The sequence below is a fragment of the Anthonomus grandis genome, chromosome 16 (genome assembly GCF_022605725.1).
Source record: "Anthonomus grandis grandis chromosome 16, icAntGran1.3, whole genome shotgun sequence".
Classification (NCBI taxonomy): domain Eukaryota; kingdom Metazoa; phylum Arthropoda; class Insecta; order Coleoptera; family Curculionidae; genus Anthonomus; species Anthonomus grandis.
This window is the reverse complement of record NC_065561.1, coordinates 14908542-14929697: the sequence shown is the minus strand read 5'-3', so window position 1 is coordinate 14929697 and position 21156 is coordinate 14908542. Positions and strand designations below refer to the sequence as shown.

General features: G+C 31.6%; 2 protein-coding genes across 2 annotated transcripts; one reads left to right on the top strand and one right to left on the bottom strand.

Annotated features, from left to right (window-relative positions):
• The first annotated feature begins 1555 nt into the window (after positions 1 to 1555).
• Positions 1556 to 10339, top strand: LOC126745773 (D-2-hydroxyglutarate dehydrogenase, mitochondrial-like). The gene is made up of 8 exons (XM_050453761.1): positions 1556 to 1724; positions 1978 to 2131; positions 2191 to 2388; positions 2443 to 2636; positions 9168 to 9336; positions 9386 to 9672; positions 9731 to 9896; positions 9952 to 10339. The coding sequence occupies exons 1-8, from the start codon at positions 1635 to 1637 to the stop codon at positions 10200 to 10202; spliced, it is 1509 nt and encodes a 502-aa protein (XP_050309718.1). The 5' UTR covers positions 1556 to 1634; the 3' UTR covers positions 10203 to 10339.
• LOC126745774 (UMP-CMP kinase 2, mitochondrial-like) lies at positions 10270 to 19689 on the bottom strand. The gene is made up of 5 exons (XM_050453762.1): positions 19347 to 19689; positions 19103 to 19226; positions 13741 to 13939; positions 10574 to 10816; positions 10270 to 10493 (listed from the first exon to the last, which is right to left on the bottom strand). Exons 1-5 carry the CDS (start codon positions 19548 to 19550, stop codon positions 10373 to 10375), a joined length of 891 nt encoding a protein of 296 aa, XP_050309719.1. The 5' UTR covers positions 19551 to 19689; the 3' UTR covers positions 10270 to 10372.
• Positions 19690 to 21156: the final 1467 nt, after the last annotated feature.

The window sequence follows — 21156 nt, the reverse complement described above, 5'->3', positions numbered from 1 at the left end:
AATTACGCATTTTGTAAATATGGCCTAGAAAAGCGTCTTTCTCGGTCAGGTTTTACCAACATTTACAAGAAATGAAAGCATTGAAAGAATTTCTGGGGAATCAAGTTAATTTGATAAAACTTCATACAATTATATCAAGCTAAAAGGGTTTTAAAGAATAGTCAACATTAAAATTCTTATAGTTGATTTAATAATGAAGCTTTTTGTTCTATGAGCCTCATTTACCACATTTGTAATTACACTTTCCACGCTATAATTATATTTAACAACATTCTTATTATAAGGGTTCTAGACAGAGTGGAATATTTTTTGGCACTGAAGTTAAATGTCTTTTCTTTACACCATCTTATAGCATTAGTAAAATTTCTGTGTAAACTGACAAAGTCTTCCTCAGACTTGATTTCCATATATATCTTAAGATCATCTGTAAAAAGTAGTGCTTCGGGCTCACCTCTAACTGACCATGTGTCATTGATGACTATTAAAAATAATCGAGGTCCCAAATTAGAACCCTGAGACACTTTAGAGCTACCAGTGTAAAAATCAGACCTGGCACCTCTGATCTGAAAATATTGGTGCCTGTTTGAGACATAAGAAACAATTAAATTATCTGGCACCTTATTTTGGTAAATCACTTTACAATAAAATGATGCTTTTAACCCTATCAAAGGCCTTTTCCATGTCAGTGTCAGTTATATCAATTTGCTTTTTTTCATTTAAAGCAATATGGTTGCAGTTACTGTGATCATCAATATAATTAAAACTGAAGACGGCCTAATGAATATCATATAAGTTTATTAAATATATCATTATAAATCAACCAGAGGAACCTTAATCGGATGATAATATTCTGCTTTTCAATATTAATTCTAATTACTAAAATTAGTATTAAATCACCAAATCCTCCCTTAATAAAGAACTTACCATATTTGAAAATTGATCCTATCTCTATGAACAGTTTCCCTTGGGAGTGATAAAACATTACAACCGAAAAAATATTCTTATGAAGTGAAAGTTTTAGAAGATACAAACAATCCAATCCAAAATATGGTACCACCCATCATGCGCTTCATGAGGGTGAATGAGCAAAGGTTAACGAAGAGAACTTTACAAATAAACTTCTGATCTTCAAGCGCCACAGTCATTAATCAAACTTTCATGCTAAGGTACAATTTTATTAAGTTTTCCTTTAAATACAAATAATAAAAAACAAACTTTTTATATACAGGTTGTTTCATTTTAATCTCGTCATTATTTATCTAATTTTTCAAAAAATATTATAAATGAAGCTGTACCAAAAGCTCTGTATAAACAACGTCAACTTAACAACGAAAATAGTAAATTTCAATCATTGTTTAGGGACAGAAATTGATCTTTCATGATTAAATCCAAAATTTGATCCATATCTGCGTATTTTTTAAATATAATATAATTGTCATGGTCCAGTATTCATTGAAAACCAAATATTATTTATCACGCGGTATTTAGTTTATATTTTAATCTAGAAGTCGTATACAAAAGGAGTGTGGATTAGATAAGAATGGTATATTAAAAATATTTATTTCAGGCCTGTAACAACAGCATCATATTATTATATTCTACGTGTAGTCCATTATATATTTAATATTAAGAAAATGCTTTTAAAACAATTCTTAAGAATAGGCTTGGTTGGATTTAGTAAAAAATCGTGTAGGAGTTTTACAAAACAGCCAGATTTTACCAAAGTAAGTCGATTTTTATTTTTAGAACATATTACGTTAAACGTGTTATTTTTCTAAGTATAAATGTAGGTCACATTTATATGCGGCCACTTAAATGTTTATCAATAAAACTGTTTATCAATTTTTGAAAAAACAATTATGATTGAAGGTTTATTTTCGCTTTTTTCACAATTGCCTTGGCCTGTTAGATCTAATAATAAAAAAACTGCTAAAAAAGTCTTTTGGGAAACTTGTATAATTGAATTTTCTCCTTCAGAACACTTACCAAATTGAGAGAGGATTTTATAACTATTTGCAAGAACCCCATCTGAACTATTTCAAAAAGATCTTAGGAGATGATGGAAATAGAGTAATTACTGACGAATCCTTGTTGGAACATTATAATATAGACTGGTTTAAAAATGTTAAAGGTAATGTCTATAAGAACGTCTACATCTAACTTACAAATAATCATCTATGATACTTTTAGGTTCAAGCAAAGTAGTATTAAAACCAAAAACCACCGAAGAAGTCTCAAAAATAGTTTCCTATTGTAACGCAAACAAACTGGCAGTTTGTACTCAAGGAGGTAATACGGGATATTCGGCAGGTGCTGTTCCTGTTTTCGATGAAGTCATTTTATCGATGGAGTTAATGAACCAAATTCTTGATATTGATGTGAATTCAGGTAGCTTAAAATGTATGTGACAAATTAAGGATTGTTAAAAGGTTTTTATCAAAGGAAATGTGGTATGCCAGTCAGGGATTGTCTTGGAGAATTTGGACAATATATTAGCGGAAAAGGGCATGATGGTTCCGTTGGATTTGGGCGCAAAAGGTTCTTGTCAGATAGGTGGCAATGTGGCCACAAACGCTGGCGGCCTTAGGCTTGTCAGATATGGTAATATGCACGGGAATGTCTTGGGATTAGAAGTGGTAAGACCTTAGAAGTTATTATTAATGTTCAAGTAATCGATCCTTTAGGCAATTTTTAAAATCTTAGTAAAAGAATTTATAACACTAATGTGTCGATAGTGTCAATATTAGATTTATCTCCAGCTTTATAAATTGGTCTTACAATTACTGACTTTATACACTTAGAACAGTAGCAGTATATGTTGCTGAAAGTGATTTTGAGTTGGAGATATTGGGACTCGGACAGTAAAAAAGACGCTTATATCCACTCATAATTGAAATACAAGACCACCTTTTGAGCTATTATTCTCGGTATCCAAAAACTTCTTTAATTTCTATTGGATATAATTTATAAAGATCCAGGAGATTGAAGATACTCAATTTCCTTTAACAGCCATTTACTTACTACAAGAACGTTTTTCTTTCTTTAGGTTAAAAAAAATCATGAAAACATACGGTAAATAATTATACATTGAAAGCAGACCTATTTAAATGTTTCATATAATTCGTTTCATTGGAAATCACAACTATAATGCGAAGATTTTGCCTGATCACTGTTACAAATTGAAGTTGTAGCACCTAGGTGTAAAATATATAGGTGTAAATATACCTGTGTGCATTAGTTGCCACTTACAATTTGTTATTATTAAATAAACCGGTAAATTTAATAACCTTAAATACTAAAATATCTAACCTATTAATAATCTACTCGATAATCTGTGCAAGAAGAACTATATTATCTACTCACATTTTTCTTAAGCATCTGTGAATTAACTGTGTATTAATTCCTAGAAAAATGAGGACAATATATTATATTTGATGTGCAAATATACTTTTTATATTCTTTGCTAATTTTTATTTAATTTTTAATCCCTTTAACTCAGGTGGTAAAATATTAGAAATTTTCGGCACAAGATAAACCAAGAATGTTAGGTTAATACTTTTGAAATTATTTGGTATGCTTAAGTTACCTCTAGCTCTTGTATTATGATTGTAATTCATTTGGTTTTTAATAATATCATAGCTATGAATGTATGAACAAATTAAAGTTATATATAATAATAATAATAATGTTTTTTTTCGAAAAAACAATAATACAAAGTAACTAAGAATACAGTTGGAAACACAATTGACTACTAAGTTTGTGCGTATTCCCATTAAAAATATATAGATATATCAAGTTCAGGCAAAATAAAATCTAATATTATGTGAACAGTATAGTGATTACAAGCTAGCAACAATTAACATTAACCAAACAATTGCTCAATATTAATATGAATGATCCAAGTTTTTATTCTATACTTGATCCTGGCATAAGGTTTATTTCTCAAATCAAGAGGCATCCTATTGTACATTTTTGGAGCTGTATAAATTTACGATCTTTTAGTAAAAGTAAAATTTATTTTAGGAAAGGATAGAGGATTGTTACTTTGAAACCTGGTTGCCAAAGGCAATACAGGTCTACTTTTAGCTTTTTATTATTACAAAGAAGTCGTGTAACTGAACTTTTACATAAATGTGATGCAGCTGAAAAACTCCTGCCTCACGAAACAAATCAGTTAATGGGTACAAATTATTTTTAAATAAGCAAACTTTCAGCAATGCTTTTTGAGCAATAACAAGAGGATCAAGAACAGACCTATAAGAAGCACCCCATACACTTATACCATAACCAAGTACAGACTCCGCTAGAGTTTTATACAATGACAAGATTGTCTTTAAAACTTATACAATTTACGTATTTTACCAATTATGTAATCAATATGTACATTCCATTTTATTAAGTTGTCAAAAAATACTCCCAAATAATTTACACTATTGACACAATCAATTTTAGTGTTACACTGGCTAAAATTATTGTAATTTTGGCAATCAAAGTTATGAATTCTTAATGTAGTATAACCTGACAGACCAGAATTATTTTTGGCATAACACATAAACTTTGTTTTGTGGGTATTTTAAGTTAGCAGACTGAAATCAAACCAATTTTTTACCCTTGATATTAATGACTCAACTTAACATACCACACTATCTTTTGGGATAACTGAAAAAAGATCATTGATGTACAGTGTAAATAAAAGAGGCCCAAGCACGGTACCCTGTGGCACACCATACTCCACCGCACGTCCAGCACTCACTGTTTCATTAATTTTTACTTGTGTTGGTGGTCTGTTCAGTAGGGTAAACTTTTGGCTTGTTATTTAGATTTTAAAATACACTTATGTACAATATTTAATTTATGCAATGCATTATTGTATAATCCTCCCTGTGCCGTCTATTTCTATACTTAATCATATCTATCTATTTGCCAGATATTTAAATAACGCCTTTATTCAAGTATTTCATTCATTCGTATTCATTTCAAAAACATATGAAAATGTACACTCACATCATATGCACAATAATAGCGCAACTGGCGTTATCCATCTGGCCATTCTTCCACTCAACCAATTCTCCGGATATTAAGTTCACTATCTTTAAATGTTAACAGAGAAAGTCCAATAGAATGCTTTTAAGAGATAACACTGAGGATAAAACAGTTTTAACCAACCATAACAATATAACAATACAGTACATATATACATACAATATATCTGTCACTAAAAAAGTTCTAAAAATCTACTGCACATCTAATAAATACCTCTTATACTTAGACCTTAAATAACCAGTATTGCATACCTTAAATTGAAGAGGTAAGTTATTATATAAGTTAACACAATTATAACTGAAGCTCTTTTTAATAAAAGAAGTTCTATGTTGTGGCATTGTTAAATAATTTTTATCTCGCAAAAAGCGATTATGCACAGCCTCCCTATAAATAAGTTTTTTAAACAAATATACTGGCTGTTGACACATATTTAGTTTTCTAGAAAATAGAGTCAAGTTAAAATTATACCAGTTATCACACTTAAGCCAACCCAACTCTTTTATATTTTCTGAAACATGATCAAATTTTCTTAATTTATAAACAAATCTACAGCATGTATTCTGAACGTATTGTATTCGTTTTTTATTTACTACATATCAGAATGGATAATATACTATGAAACAATACGAATAAATAGACATAATAAGTGACTCACACAATTTTTTTCTGGTTTTAAAATTTAAAAGGTGTCTGCTAGCATATAAAAGCTTCATTGTCACATAACTTCTTTTTAGTAAAGATTTTAAATGTTGTTCAAAATTAAGCTGTACATCTATACACAAACCCAAATTTTTACCGCAGTTAGCAAAAGTCAACCGAGTATTTTCAATCTGAATATTAAGTCGATTCATGAGTATGCCCCTTTTCTTTTCAGAACAAAACAGTAACATTGTAGTTTTTGCAGGATTAATTGTCAGATTATGTTCCGTCGAGTATCGCAAAATATTAGATAAATCTGAATTTAAAATCTCAGCAGCATTATCAGGACAGTCTGGATTAAACTGAAATAGTAATTTTGTATCATCCGCATATGCTTGCATATGCGTCGATACAATAGAAAACATATCTGCAGTATAAATAACATACAACAAAGGGCCAAGTATGGAGCCTTGTGGCACTCCCGAAATAATGTTTCTACTGTGCGATGTCTCACCACCTATCCTAACTACCTGCCTTCGACCTGTTAAATATGACCTAAAGAACAGTATTTCAACCTTCCCAAAACCATAATATGATAGCTTGGCACACATCAACTCACGATCAATAACATCAAAGGCTTTAGAGTAGTCTATCAAAATAAATATAGCAGCCATTTGCCTATCTTGAATTTTTACAATGTCGTCAGTAATATTTAGAAGTGCAGCTGTTGTACTATGACTAGCTCTAAAGCCCGATTGATGCACAGGAAAAAAGTCATTTGTATTAAAGTAATCAGTGATCTGAACATGAACCAGTCTTTCCAGAACTTTTGATCTTACAGGAAGCAGACTAACAGGCCTCAAATCTGTAAAACTGACAGGATCATGTTTTTTAGGTAGTGGGGTAACAAGAGATTCTTTTCAGCAATTTGGGAAATGACCATGTTCGAGACAACTATTGACAATATGAGTTATATGTAATATTATCACATGCAAACACAGTTTCACCATCTGAAGTGTTATGCCATCAATACCTGCAGCATTTGGCCCAATACTCTGCACATACTTAAACACATCAGAGGGATCGACCAATTTGAACGTAAATTGTATGCCTTCCCTTATTTTATTATTATTATAATATGCTACTTTATTATCACAGTTGTTTGATTATTTAAAAACGCTGCAGAAATATGTATTTATCTCTTCCACATTTACCAATTCAGGAGGAATCTGAATAACTGTATTTGTAGGAACATAAACATTGAGGTCTCTTAAAGTTTGCCAAACTTTTCGTTGTGCCTTTTGGGTCTCCACATATTGCAAATAAACCAACTTTTCCTTACGTATAAAATTATTAGTAAGATTTCGAAGCATTTTATAATGTCCAAAATTTTCTGTAGAGTTGTTTAATTTACATTAGAAAACTCATTAAGCCTTTCCCTCATTAAGCCTCTTATTGCATAAGTCAACCATGGTGCATAAGGCTTAGTCACTCTAATGGACTTTACGGGAGCATGCTTATCAAATAAATACTTTATATTATGAGTCAGATACCCAACTTTACTATCTATATCATGAAGGTAGAACAATTCATCCCACCATACTTCAGACTGAAGGTCAAGTAAAAATTCAGGTTCATCGAAATGCTTAAAATCTCTTATAGTCAAAAATTTTTCAGTTTTTATAATACATGTTATGTTTATATAGCAAAATGTCAATAGGTGATCACTTATCCCATTTGAATCTAATGTCCCACTCTGAGTTACCTGAGAAAAGTCATAGCTATCAAATAATTTCCTGACTGGGTTTTGAATATTCATCATATTGATGTTTAAATCACCAAGAACTAAAACATACTCATCTACAGGCAAGATTTCATGTAATATTCTATCCAAGATATTTACACATTCTAATACATTATTACCTACTCCATAGATAACACCTGCTGCTATGGATAACTTCTGCTTTACTCTAATACGTACCCAATAATGTTCAAAACCCTCTATTGATATTAAATTCATTAAGCTTAAACTTTCACATTTTATTGAGCTTTTTATGTAGAAGCCTACGCCTCCACCTCTACCTCTATTACGATCTTTTATGTCAAAGCTATTATTCTGAATTATATTAGTGAATTCGACAAAACCTGTAAACACTGATCTAAGATTCAAGTGTCCAAAGCTAAGCACATGTTTTTCTATTTGCTTAAATACCATCTTGTATAAAGTATTAGTTTCCCTCTAAAAAATTGAATAGTCTACTCTCTGATTAATGACCTCTAATAAATTTAGCCTACATCGAGGGCCAGATGAGATGTGCTCAGCTTTAGACGTGAACTTTTTTTTATTAGACTTGCAACAATTTATACATTTTAGCTCATTTGACCCACAATCTTTATAAGAATGATTCTCTGCGCATCTAGAACAAACTTTTGACACTGAGCAGTTTTTGGCTAGATGGCCAAAGAAGTTTTTATATTTATTTTCACTTTTCTTCATAATTTTCATGAAAAAACCAGCATGCTCTTGTATGGCATTCCAACGAACAATCTGATCCACTATGTCGGTGTCACTATCATCCATGGATGTGTCTGTGGGTTTTATGTTGATAATCTTAAGCTTCGGTTTTCTTTTAACTGGTTGATCAATCTCGTACTTATTGCCTAATTCTTTTTCCATTTAGTATGTCTATGCCACTAGATTTTGATCAATGAATATTATAAGTTACTTAGTGTGCAAAACTTGCTTTATTTGATAGTTATTTTTAATTAAAAAATATGAATAATCTGCCCTATTTACCCCAGTAAAAAAAAGCAATATAATTTTGGTTTGCTACATTTAAGCTTAATTTATAAGTTTCCAATAAGTTTTTTATTTTATTTAGGCCCTCTATAGCATACTGTTTTGTTAATTTAATACCAAGAAGGGAATTTAGGAAAATTATAAACAAAATTGAACCAATTACAGTACCTAGTGGCACTCGTATTTCTATAATGTCTTCTTTGCTTAATATATTATCGACCTTAACAAAGTGTCGTTGTGTTTTCCCTGTTCTAGAAGTTAAAAAAGCTTAGTATGTGGTACCGTATCTAAAGCCTTAGCCAAGTTAATAAAAACCCCAAGATATTTTCTGTTATTATTCAAATTGCTAGTGACATCAGAAGTACGTTTATGTAAAGCATCTGTAGTAGTGTAGTAGCATATTGTTCATGTGATTTAAATTTCTGAATATTATAAATCTAATTGCCTATTGATTTTTAGGTCCTGATTTGTGAACAGGGGTAACAATATTTAAAAAAAGATGGCCTCGTTTCATAAATGTTGTTTAATATGTAGAGTTGAGAAGAATTTCTACAAGGATTTTTTTAGTTAATGTAGCAGATATACCATCAATACAATCAGTTTAATTAATTCATTTTTAATAACTAGGGATCAAAACATCGAATCATAATACCGGTCACCTGTTTAAAATAAAAATTGTTTCCAGGTAAAAGCTAACGGAGAGGTACTGGACTGCCTCAAAGTAGTAAGAAAAGACAACAGTGGTCTGCACATTAAGAATCTTTTTATAGGATCAGAAGGGACATTAGGCATAATCACTAAGGTAGCTCTGAGGTGTCCTATAAGACCTAAGACGCAGCATGTCGCATTTTTAGGTAAGCACCTACAAAAATACCAATTCTTTGTAAATGTACTCCTTTTTAGGGCTACAAAACTATGAAAAAGTACTGAAAACCCTTCGTAAATGCCGGCAAGACTTAGACGAAATAATATCGGCTATAGAAGTGATGGACAGTTTGAGTTTAGAATGGGGAGAGCAGCACACAAAATTGTCTTCACCTATTGGTCGATATCCTTATTATTTGTTAATTGAAACATCAGGTAGTAACGAACAACATGACGAGGCGAAGATTCAGGGATTTTTAGAGTCTGCTTTGAATGGTCACTACATTTTAAATGGGGTTGTTACTGGAGAACCTAGTAAAGTTAAGGTATAAATCAATATGTATAAATTTTTTCAGATTTATAAAATAAAAGTTTAATTTGAAGTCTTTGTGGGCCATCAGAGAACGGTTACCAGAAGGATTTAAAAATCACGGCTGGGTGGGAATGTACGACTTGTCAATGCCAACCGATCAGTTCTATAACGTGGTTGATGAACTTAGGACGTATTTAAAAAACTCTGCTGATTACGTGTTTGGATTTGGTCATTTAGGTTAGTGCTATATGAAAAGAGAATTTAAATTTTCATTAGGCATCTGTTTCTTTAGGTGATGGGAACCTTCATTTACACGTTATAACAAAAAAATATGATAAACGTCTGGAAACAGATGTGGAAAAATTCTTGATGGACAAAATTCTGCCAATGAAAGGCAGCATGAGCTCGGAACATGGATTAGGATTTATTAAACGAAAATATCTGCCTGCAGTAAATTCTTCTGAATCTTATCACTTTATGACTGATCTGAAGAAATTATTGGACCCTAACAGGATTCTAAATCCTTACAAAGTGTTTCCATAAGTTTATACATAATGCTTGAGCGTTAATTTTTTAAATTTATATGAGATTAATAAGCCAAATAACAATCTATCTTGTAAAACATTGTACCTATATTTATCTAATACAGAGTTTATTTATAATATAACAAAAAAAAATTATTATGTTTTTAAATTAAATATTTGTGACAACATTTAAGTTTTTAGTAAAGGTGTAACGAGATTCTTCAACATATACAATGTCTTCCCAAAATCCTTGTCACCATCCACAAAAGTAATCTTAGGATCCCTCATATTCTTATATGCTCGAATCACACTAAAATATATGACAATTTAATAGAATATCCCTATTATCGCAGAAATATTGCAGCAAATTAACGTTACTATTATACATACTTGTCTCTAAACTCTTTGTCATTTGTTAAAAGTTTTTCCTGAGGAGTTACCATTTCCGCTCCTCTCCTGGAATGTCTTTCAAGTCTTACCGCTTCACTGACCTGCAGCAGGATCACCTTGTTAGGTTTTAAAAGATCGTCAGGCCATTTATATACGTCATCTCCTTCTTCTGGGAGAGTTAGATTAGTCGGATCCCTAGCGACAGATTGGCCTAATGCAAAAGCTGTTGTGGAATTCCAACACCTAATAATATAAAATGATATAATTTACAAACAGGAAACAATTCGTACTATTAATTTTTGTCTATTTAAAGAAACTGTCACGTTTAAGGAGCCTTGAACAACCCAACCTAAGACAAGTGCAACATCCAAAGGCAATGGAAATAAAATTTTTAAATGTGTCATATAATACAATTTCTCTTCAATTATTAAATTTCCACACTAATATTTTGTTATGTAAGAATGACAGGACATAATTTTTTGAAATTCATGGTTGCACCACAAGGAAGCTTAATTTACAGATAAATCTAATACTGACACTTCACCAAGGTTTTGTAATTTGGAAAAATTCCAAAGATATGATGATACCTAATTAGGCGAAACATGGAATCCTCATAACCTATTAATTAAAATGTGTTTTTTTCAACCAAGATGTATATTTCTCATAACAAATTAAGTTGTGCCACCACCTTAAAAAAAAACCGTCTTAAATATATTGGTGGCAAAGTTATATGAAATGTATAATTGGTTAAATTTCTTTCACTTATAATTATTTGATTTTTAAGCTCGAACATTATTAGTTTATCAAACAAGTAATTCTCAACTATATTATCTAATTTTATTTAAATATCTATAATTTAAAACTTGCATTAGAACAGATTTGTTGGTTTCCTTAGAATAATGTTTGTCACAAACACAGAGCAAATAATACCAAGAAGTATTTTTGGTCTTACGTTAACAGTCTATGCAAGGATAAAGGCATACCAAAGTCAGTGGAATAAACAGGAAAAAGTAAGATGACTCATGAAGAGATAAAAAATGCCTTTGCTGACCATTTTGAGTCCTGTTACACCGATTTTTCGAATAAAGATATTGCCTCTGTTCCAGATAAAGTCTTCAGTTCTTTCTCATCACATATTTACAGCGGAAGAAATATTCTATAGTTGAACTTATTATAACTTCATAAAGGCTCTGAGCCTTCATAAAGGCTCTGCGTTCGTTAGGTCTCTTCAGCTCATTTTTCAGAAGTCATTTGAGACATCCACATTTCCCACATGTTGCAAACTATCAACACTTTTTCCTATATTTAAAAGTAGATGCAAAACTGATATTGAAAACTAGTAATAGTTAAATCTTACATACTTCATTACATTTCTCTTAAACAACATGGATTTTACAAGGACAACAACTACAAATCTGGAGTTTTAAGAATTTTTAAATAGTAAGATTGAGGAATTCTATCAGATTGATGTCGTTTATACCGATCTCCAAAAATCCGTCGACATAAGGTTTGTTCTCACTGCAAATTTCTTACAAGTTTGAAACTGTTTCCAAACCATTCTTGATGCGCATGCGTAAAATATTACAACTTCTGATCGATTTGAAACCGTCTGTGCGAACAGCAAATACGGGTTGAGTGGAGAAGAAAAATAACCTCACTTTTTTATGCCAGTGGGAAATGGGAAAATAAATAAAACATAAACAAAACAAAATTTACACTACAACCTTAAAATAGCTGTATATTATTAATAGAGTTTAAGTTGTGTGATTATTTGCTACTTCAAGGCTTACTCTAAAATGGTCGAGAAATTCTATTCTATTAAATTGGGACACAGTTTTATCAAAATAGTTTTGATTTTTGGGCCTTATCCTCTTATCTTCTTTAAAAGTTTGTGTCGGAATCAACAAAATTCTGATAGGATTCTTCCGACGATTCAGAATCATTTCCTTAAAGTGTATTATTAGACTAATCCAACAACTTAAAATATAATTTTTCAAAACGAATATCAGGGACTATACAAAACGTCAAAATACAAACAACAATTTAGAAGGTTATGTTCATATTCCGAAGATCGGCGTTGATTGGCTACACGAATTCTCTGACACTTTGCTTGAAATAAATCCGAAAACAAGTCTGACTATCAGATGACAATCAGAAATTTGTGTAAGAACATCAAACTTTTGATTTGAAACCGATCAGAAGTTTCTGTGCGAACGCATTTTACTGTATTGCGCATGATTCTTTGTCGAAAACTTGTTTCTTACTGCTGTGAGAACAAACCTATAGTGTGTCTCATGGGCTGTTAATAAAAAAATGTTCATCAATGGGAATACACGAATCATACCTGAATTGCATAAAATCATGTTTACATGAACGAATGCAAAAACTTAAACTGAGTGGGGCAACTTCAACAGAAACTCGAGTGACAGGTACCTCAAAGATCGCACCTTGGACCGGCTTTATTCCTTTCATATATAATTCATATCTGTATTTAAATATTGTGTGACTGTTAGACTTAGTACAACAGGACATTGAAGATTTTAATAAATGGTGCTCCAATCTTAATATTAAAAAACAATTAAGTTATCTTATTTCATGGTAAGAAAGTTCCCTATAAATATAACTATGTATTAAATGAGTATACCTTAGAATATGTTGATATAGTAAATGATCTAGGTGTAATTTTTGACCAGCCATTGACTTTTAACACCAATATCAATAACATTACAATAAAACTTTTAAGAATTTTAGGTTTTGATAGAATGCTTATATAATACTTTAGTTCAGTGTTTGAGAATATAATTCTATCCTGGTCTCCAATTTATAATCTCCCACATGAAGCACTAAAATCTGCCCCTTCATGATTGACAAAAAACTTAATTTAACAAGCATTGTAGCTCATCATTTAAAAACTCTTGCTTTTTACCATTAGGCCAATCATGAAGTCCATATAAAAAGCCTTGAGTATGTGCAATGAAGGCTTTTAATCTTTAGACTAGATGAGATTTACTTATATAGAAATATAAGTTTCAATAACATAAGTATCATAAAAGTAATATTACTCCTGGGTTTTATAAATCGATTTCAATGAACCTAGAGTCTAGACTCATCAAAAGTTTATTTATTTTTCCACTACATATTAGATATTCTGTATAAATAATACTTACCTGTCAAGAAATACTGGTTTTTCATGTAAAAGACAACCAATCTCATAGCCAGCAATGTAGTTTCCTAAAGAGTAAAAGGCTGTACGTAGATCCGGATTATAGTCAAAATATTCTCTTAAAGCTTTCACAGATTCTGGAGGGGTTTGCCATTTATAGCCATGCAACTTTTTTGCCAGTGTTCGGGTCATTGAAGATTTCCCTTAAAGCGATAAATGGTAAATTAAATTAAATGAAAAAGTCATGTACTTATTAAATGTGATTGACAAGGTTCTTTTAAATAGTTTAGGTAAGCTTTTTGTTAGTGGGTTTATTAAAACTAGGCTCTAATACATAATATAATGTGGGCAGTCCTTTTTCTTCTTAAGGCATATAGAAAACTAGCTGTTGAAATCAAAGCAGAACCTAGTATTTCTTTCAAAAGAAAAGTCACCAAATATTTACTAAAAGTGCATTCTACCAGGACAGACATTTGGCACGATCGTTAATAAATAAAGAAGTGGTCTTAAGAGAAATCCCTGCAAAACTCGGAGCAAACATCATCTACATGAGACTTAAAGCCTTTATTGTCCACAAATGTTTACAACCTCATAAACAGGTTTTCTGCTTATATTCTATTATGAAAAAGTTATTCAAATATCCTTAAGATCAATTTTTGTTTATCAGTCAAGTTTTAGAGACTTTTGACAATGGCAATTTGTGTATTACACTTTTCTTTATAAAAAATTATGCTTTTGCCTTTTCTACCATCCTGGCTTTTGTTTAATTTAAGTCTTTATGTTCTGGTAAATTTCTGGATGAATAAAATTTCCAAAAATACTTAAATCCCTAGTTAGACATTACCATGACTTCAGGTTTTAAGAATTTTATCAGCAGCAATCAGCATGAGTTCTTAAAACATAAATTTATTATAACCAACCTTCATTTTACCATGACCCCTTGCTAAGTGCTTTGGATGGTGGGCATGTTGTTGAATCAATATACCCCAATTTCTCTAAGGTATTCCACTTTTGCATTGGATTAAGTCCTACCTTACTGACAGGTTTCAAATCATTAAAATAAAAACATATCAGTTACCAACTTTTAAAGTATCATCAGATGTTTCTGAAGACAGACATTCAGTTCCTTTATTATTCAATATTTTTATTAATGATATTACTTTTTCATTGTCATTGATGGTCCCCAAGCTTTATAATACTTAGATGTATCTACAAAAAGTTCCTTCTACTTCTACAAAATTTTAATCAATGGCGTAAAGAAAACTAAATGTTTCTCAGCTATGGAAGATGTCAGTACATTTAATTTGCAAAAGAGAATTATCCAGTATTAAATACAGACAAAATTGATGATTCTTGTATACAAAATTTTAATATAATCAAAAGCCTTGGAGTTTATCTTCATTCAAAATTATCATTTACTGAAAAAAAGGCACGCAAATAAATGCTTTACTATTAGAAGAGACTTACTCAAGGTTTTGATAAAATCTTTTCTACAATACAAATATTGGATTTAAACTTCACATTCTCAAGGCCCATATCTGCTATATTAATCTATCAAGGCTATTGAAACTTGAAATTTAATATAAAAGAAGATATAACTCTGATGTGCTTCTTGTTTTCAAATTTGTTAATTCTCATATTGTATATTCAGATATTCTGCAATTGTTGAACTGTCAAGCCCCTTCATCATCACAGCAAAAGTAATATCTGTCAATATATTTATTTAGCACACAAAGCAGGAGAACAAATCTTAAGTATTAAAAAGGGTATTAATCAACAATAATTCACTTATCTACTAAAAACTAACAATATTTATGAGTATATAGCAATGAGGTGAAAGAACAATAAAAACTAAGAATTAAATAGTAATTAACTAAGTAATAGTAAAAACTAAGAATCTACTTTTCTGACACATAATCTCTTTACACCACAAAGTTTTTCATCAGGGAGTTAAAAAAATCTTCAGATTGGGATGAAGTTTCCATTAGGATATTTCTTAATTTACCCGATTGGGCTTATGACATCTTGTTGACGCACTTAATTAATCTTTTCCTACATCATTAAAGAAAGCATCAGTAATTCCTATATTTAAAGGAAATGAAAGAAACTAGCCCTCAAATTAGTTAAAAAGTATTAAATTCTTAGGAATACATGTTGACTTCAGTTTAAATTAGGAGAAACATATTACAGTAGAGCCTTGATAATCTGGACATGGGTTACTCCGGATGCTTCAGTAGTCCAAACACGAATTTTGCCGCTATTATGTACGTTATAATCCGGATCGCGCTGTTTTCAGCCGTTTTGCAGGCTTTGACAAGTTTAAATTGATTGGTAGTTTGCGAAAGTTTAGTTTTTAACGTTACATAAATATTACAGTCGACACTTATTGCTTCCTGGCCTTCCTACACCAATTTTGGGGAATATGCCTCCAAGGCGAAAGCATAAAACATTATCTTTAAAACAAAAGCTTGATAAACTGAACAGATTAGAACGTGGCGTGAGTGGAAAAGCCTTAGCTAGTGAATACGATGTAGGCACATCCACAATTTCGGATATTAAAAAGAACAAATTGAGCAGTAAAAGGTATGTGCCAAGGTTTATAAAGACGTTTTATTTTTACTAATGTTTTGTATTTTATTTTTAATTTTATTAGCGGTTGTGATAGCGTACCACAAGCTAGGAAAACACTAAGAAAACCTGAATATCCCAGAATGGAAAAGCGACTGTTCGAATGGTTTTGCAGGCAACGTTCCAGACACATTCCCATATCATATGAAATTTTAGCAGCCAAAGCAAAGCAAATCTACAACGATGTTTATGGAAATGAGAATTTTGCAGCCAGTAGAGGTTGGATCGCAAATTTCAGAAAAAGACATGGTTTGAGAGCTTTAAAAATTTGTGGTGAGAAATTATATAATGACGAAACTGCTGTTGAGCCTTTTAAAAATATGTTGGCACAGAAAATGAAAGACCTGAATTTAATTCCTACGCAGGTTTACAATGCTGATGATTCAGCGTTGTACTGGAAAATGTTACCGGAAAAAACAATTGTTCGTTCTCAAGAAAAGACAGCACCGGGATGAAAAATAAGTAAGGAGCGGGTTACTTTACTGGCATGTGTAAATGAAGATGGTTCTCACAAATTGAGAATTCTCGTCATTGGAAAAGCAAAAAGTCCCAGAGCATTTAAAAATGTACCTATATCCGTAGAGTACAAAAATTCCTGCAATGCTTGGATGACATCTGCAATATTTAAAGAGTGGTTTCATAATTCGTTTATTAGGCAAGTAAAAGAGTATTTAAGAAGCCAAAATCTAACTGAACGTGCTCTTTTAATCATTGACAATGCCTCAAGCCATGGATCGCCAGAAGAACTGGGAAGTGAGGATGGCCATTTCCAAACAATCTTTCTTCCGCCAAATTGCACAGCATTACTGCAACCCATGGATCAAGAGCCTTTTGGCGCACATTTTATCACAAAATGAAGAAAATATTATCCAGGTATTAAAGACCTTAAATCTCAAAACTGCAACATACTTACTGAGCAATGCATGGTCAAAACTTACTGTAGAGGTTTTACAAAAATGTTGGGAAAAAGTAATTCCAAAAGGAACGGTTTTTGGTAATGATTTAGAATTTGAAGCCGATGATATGATTTCGCTAAAGCAATTACAGGAAAAGCTACGAGCTTTAACGGATGTTTTGGCTATGCTCCAAACACTAAAAACGAGATAAATCCTAATGAAGTGAATAACTGGATTGAAAAAGATGACAACTTGGTATTAGATGAGATAGAAAGCAACGAAATGCATTATAGCAGCAGCGAAGAATGTGAAGATGATAACGAAAATCAAGGGAGAGAGAAAGGAGTCAAAAATGATGAAGCAGTGAAGGGCTTCAATTTATGCTTAAAGTGGGCTGAAGAAAATTGAGTGCCATTGCATGATATTCTTGTTCTTCAAAGACTTAAAGAAATGGCTTTTATGAAAAACCAAGAAAAAGTAAAGCAAGCAAAAATTACAGACTTTTTTAATTAGCTTTATTATGTATGTACTACATAGCAAACATGTAATTTAGTTTATCCTTTTAATTTGTATGTTTTTCTCGTTTATCACATATTTGTAGGCAATTTTTTATAATATTCCCTAATAAAAAACATATATGTATGTAAAAAGACATCATGTTTCAGTAATCCGAATTTTTCGTTAATCACCGTCATTTTTATTAGTCCGGACTATCGAGGCTTTACTGTATAAGCCTTTATTCCAGATTAGTTAGTTTGTGTGGGATTGATTAGAATATTAAGGGATGTAGTGTCTGAGGTATCTATTCACCTATTTTATTTTGGACAGGTACAGATGATCTTACAATATGGTATCTGTTTTTGAGCTCTAGATATATTTAGAATGCATATCAGAAATATTTTTGAAAAGCATCATATCATTCATTGTTTATGGAACCTAAAGAACTTCCTGTAGACCTTACTTCAACAGACTAAAAATAGTCACCCTTTCCTCCTTATATTTTTCTTCTTTGGTGTTATTCATGAAAAAACACGATATTTTGTTTGTTGAGAACAGGGCAATGTATGCTGAGGATGTGACTATTAGCGAAATCTATTGGGGAAAAAATGTAGCACGAGTCCTATACCACAGCAAAATTTACAAACCATTGGTGTAATTATTGAAGGTTCATGTAATCCACTCGGGCACCAAGGTGGCACTTTTTACCCTGACTACACCCAGTTCCACATGCGCTATGGGAGGGCTCTAGTTCTTATCCCGTAAGTAGAAAACATGGCGGTTATTATGTAGGGAATTTCATAAATAACCGCAAATAAGCAAAACTAAATTTTAAGAGAAGGTAACATAAAACATAACCTAACTAACAGCAGCCAATTTTTTAATTTTTCCCTCAAGGCTAAATAAAAAAACCATTGGCAATGCAACAGTGCAGCTTATTACCTGAACCGAACTAGTGTTGGTGCCACCCTAGTGCCACAATTTTTTAACCAACAAATTTCTATATATGATTGAAAGCATTGAATCTACAGTCCAATTTAAAAAAGCTGTTTAGCACTAGCTACAGAGTAAATGTTTTTATAGTTTTACTTTTAGATAATAATTGTAACTTATGTTAGAAATATTTCTTCTAAATTTTGTTATTTTGTCTATATATAGCTGTTGCCTCTATGAATTCTAGATTAGAAAAATCAATGTATCCTATGGGAGCTAGATCCTCCTTTATATGACATTGCTTTGTCGTCCTGTACAAGATTTTGTTGGCAAACAAAGGATATTATAACCTACTCTATAAGGATATAATACCTACTTAAATAATTCAATATGTAAATAATAAAGTCATACCTGATCCATCGAGACCTTCTAAAACAATCAGGGGGTGTTGTCTTTCTTCTCGGTGGTTTTCATATTTGGCACGGGCATTGTTATAGATCTTTAGCAGGTCTTCAACAGGCTTAAGACTTTTGTACTAAAGAAAAATAGTTTAAAGCAAATTTACAATTTGGGATCAATTGAGACTTCAAACCCCACCCAGTACTAGTTCTATAAAGACCAATTATTTTTTGAAAACCGTTTTTTTGCTTCCGACCTTGTTTAAGTCCTCCAAAATCCCTTCTACATTCCTGTACAGTTTAAATTTAGAGAAAGTATCCATTTTTGCTAAATTTGTGTGCAGAAGAATAGAAGTTGAGGATACCACCACAGCAATTATTTTGAAAATGGCGGGGGATCCCACACGTAAAACTAAACCCCCTGGAAGGTTCCTTTGTACAGTCGAAACCAGTGTTGCCATTTATATATTAAATCTACTTTTTCATGAGCCGGTTATTTCTCTATTTTATGTTTATTTTACAGAGTATAGGAAATTCAAGGGGCAAGAGACTCATTTTAAACAAATAATTAAAAAAAAAATTAATAAGCTGCAATCTGCAATACATAAATGAGGGACTTTTTGCGTAGTGTAGTGGTAACACTGCAAAATATACTTAAAGCGTTTACCATTTGTCACCTTAAGCCGGTTTTGCTAGATGCGATTTCTCGCGTGGATTTAGTTGCTGCAAAAAGCGTATTTACAGGTTGGAGAATCAATTATTACGCATACAGAGCTGCCTAATAGAGAGTGTTGTATATTGCATAATGAAAATTAAATCGTTATTCTTATAAAAACAAAATATAAACTATGATAAAAATTGAAAAATTTAAACACTATACAAAAATAAAATTAAAAGCCTTACGAATAAAATTAACAAAAAATAATTCTATAATTGAAGGGATCAAACGGACTTCCTTCTTTGGCTAAACAATAAGTTAACCTGTCATGAAAGCCATTTCGCACTTTCAAAAAAGTTTCTGGTGAAATGGAATTGACACATTCAACAATTTTCGCTCGCAACTTCTCTAATTTTTTTGGCCTAATAAGTTCGTGTTTGTAAATAGTCTTCTTAAGATAACCAGAAAAATAAAAGTACCTTGAGAACAAATTTGGAGATCTTGAAGGCCAACTTAATTCGCCAGTCCCACTTACAAGAATAACCACATTATGAACAGGACAACAGTCTTAATATAAGTAGACTGATAGGTTTACTTGACTAGACAGATTTCACAGGTCAGAAAGGATTTGTATGGCAAAAAGAACTTTGTTTCGCAGTATTTTTGGGCGTTTAAAGTACTATCAATAAATAATGGCCCTATAATATGGTCGCTTAAAATAACAGCCCAAAAATTCAATTTCTGGGGATACTAAGTACAGAATTAAAAGGTTCTGTGCTCACTTTCCCGATACCAATATTTAACAACGAAAGGATTGTGTTTCCCATGTAATGGAAAGGAAGATTTATCTGAAAATAGAATATTTTGTAAAACAAATTTCATTTTCATTTTCTTTTTTCATCATCGTTTCACAAAATTCCATTTTGCGCCGGAGTTTTGGAATACTTGAAACATTTGTACCCATGTTTTTTCCAAATACTGGCAATAGTTTTATGGTCCATACACAGTTCCTTTCCTACACTTCTACTTGATCTTGTTAAATCCACTTCTAGCTACTACTACTACAAGCTATTTCTCTCAGTCGTTCTTGCTCTTGAACCCTTTCGATAGAAGGTTGCTGCACAGTTATGTGCTTAGTGTGGCATTTATGACAATCTTGAAAATATTTCAGTTTTTCTTAATATTGAATTTCTGCATTCTTAAAGTTCTTACAGCGTATGAAAGCTTAAATCTGCATAAGATTATGAAGGATCACACGTTCGATTGTTGATAAAGTAAGTATGTGATGACTATCTGTTGTATTTTAAGTACCGGTGCTAATTTAAATTGTTCGATAGCCGTAACTTCATTTTATATCTATCCTTCGTCAAGTCCAATACCATTCCGGTTATTTAAGGGTTATTAAGTCT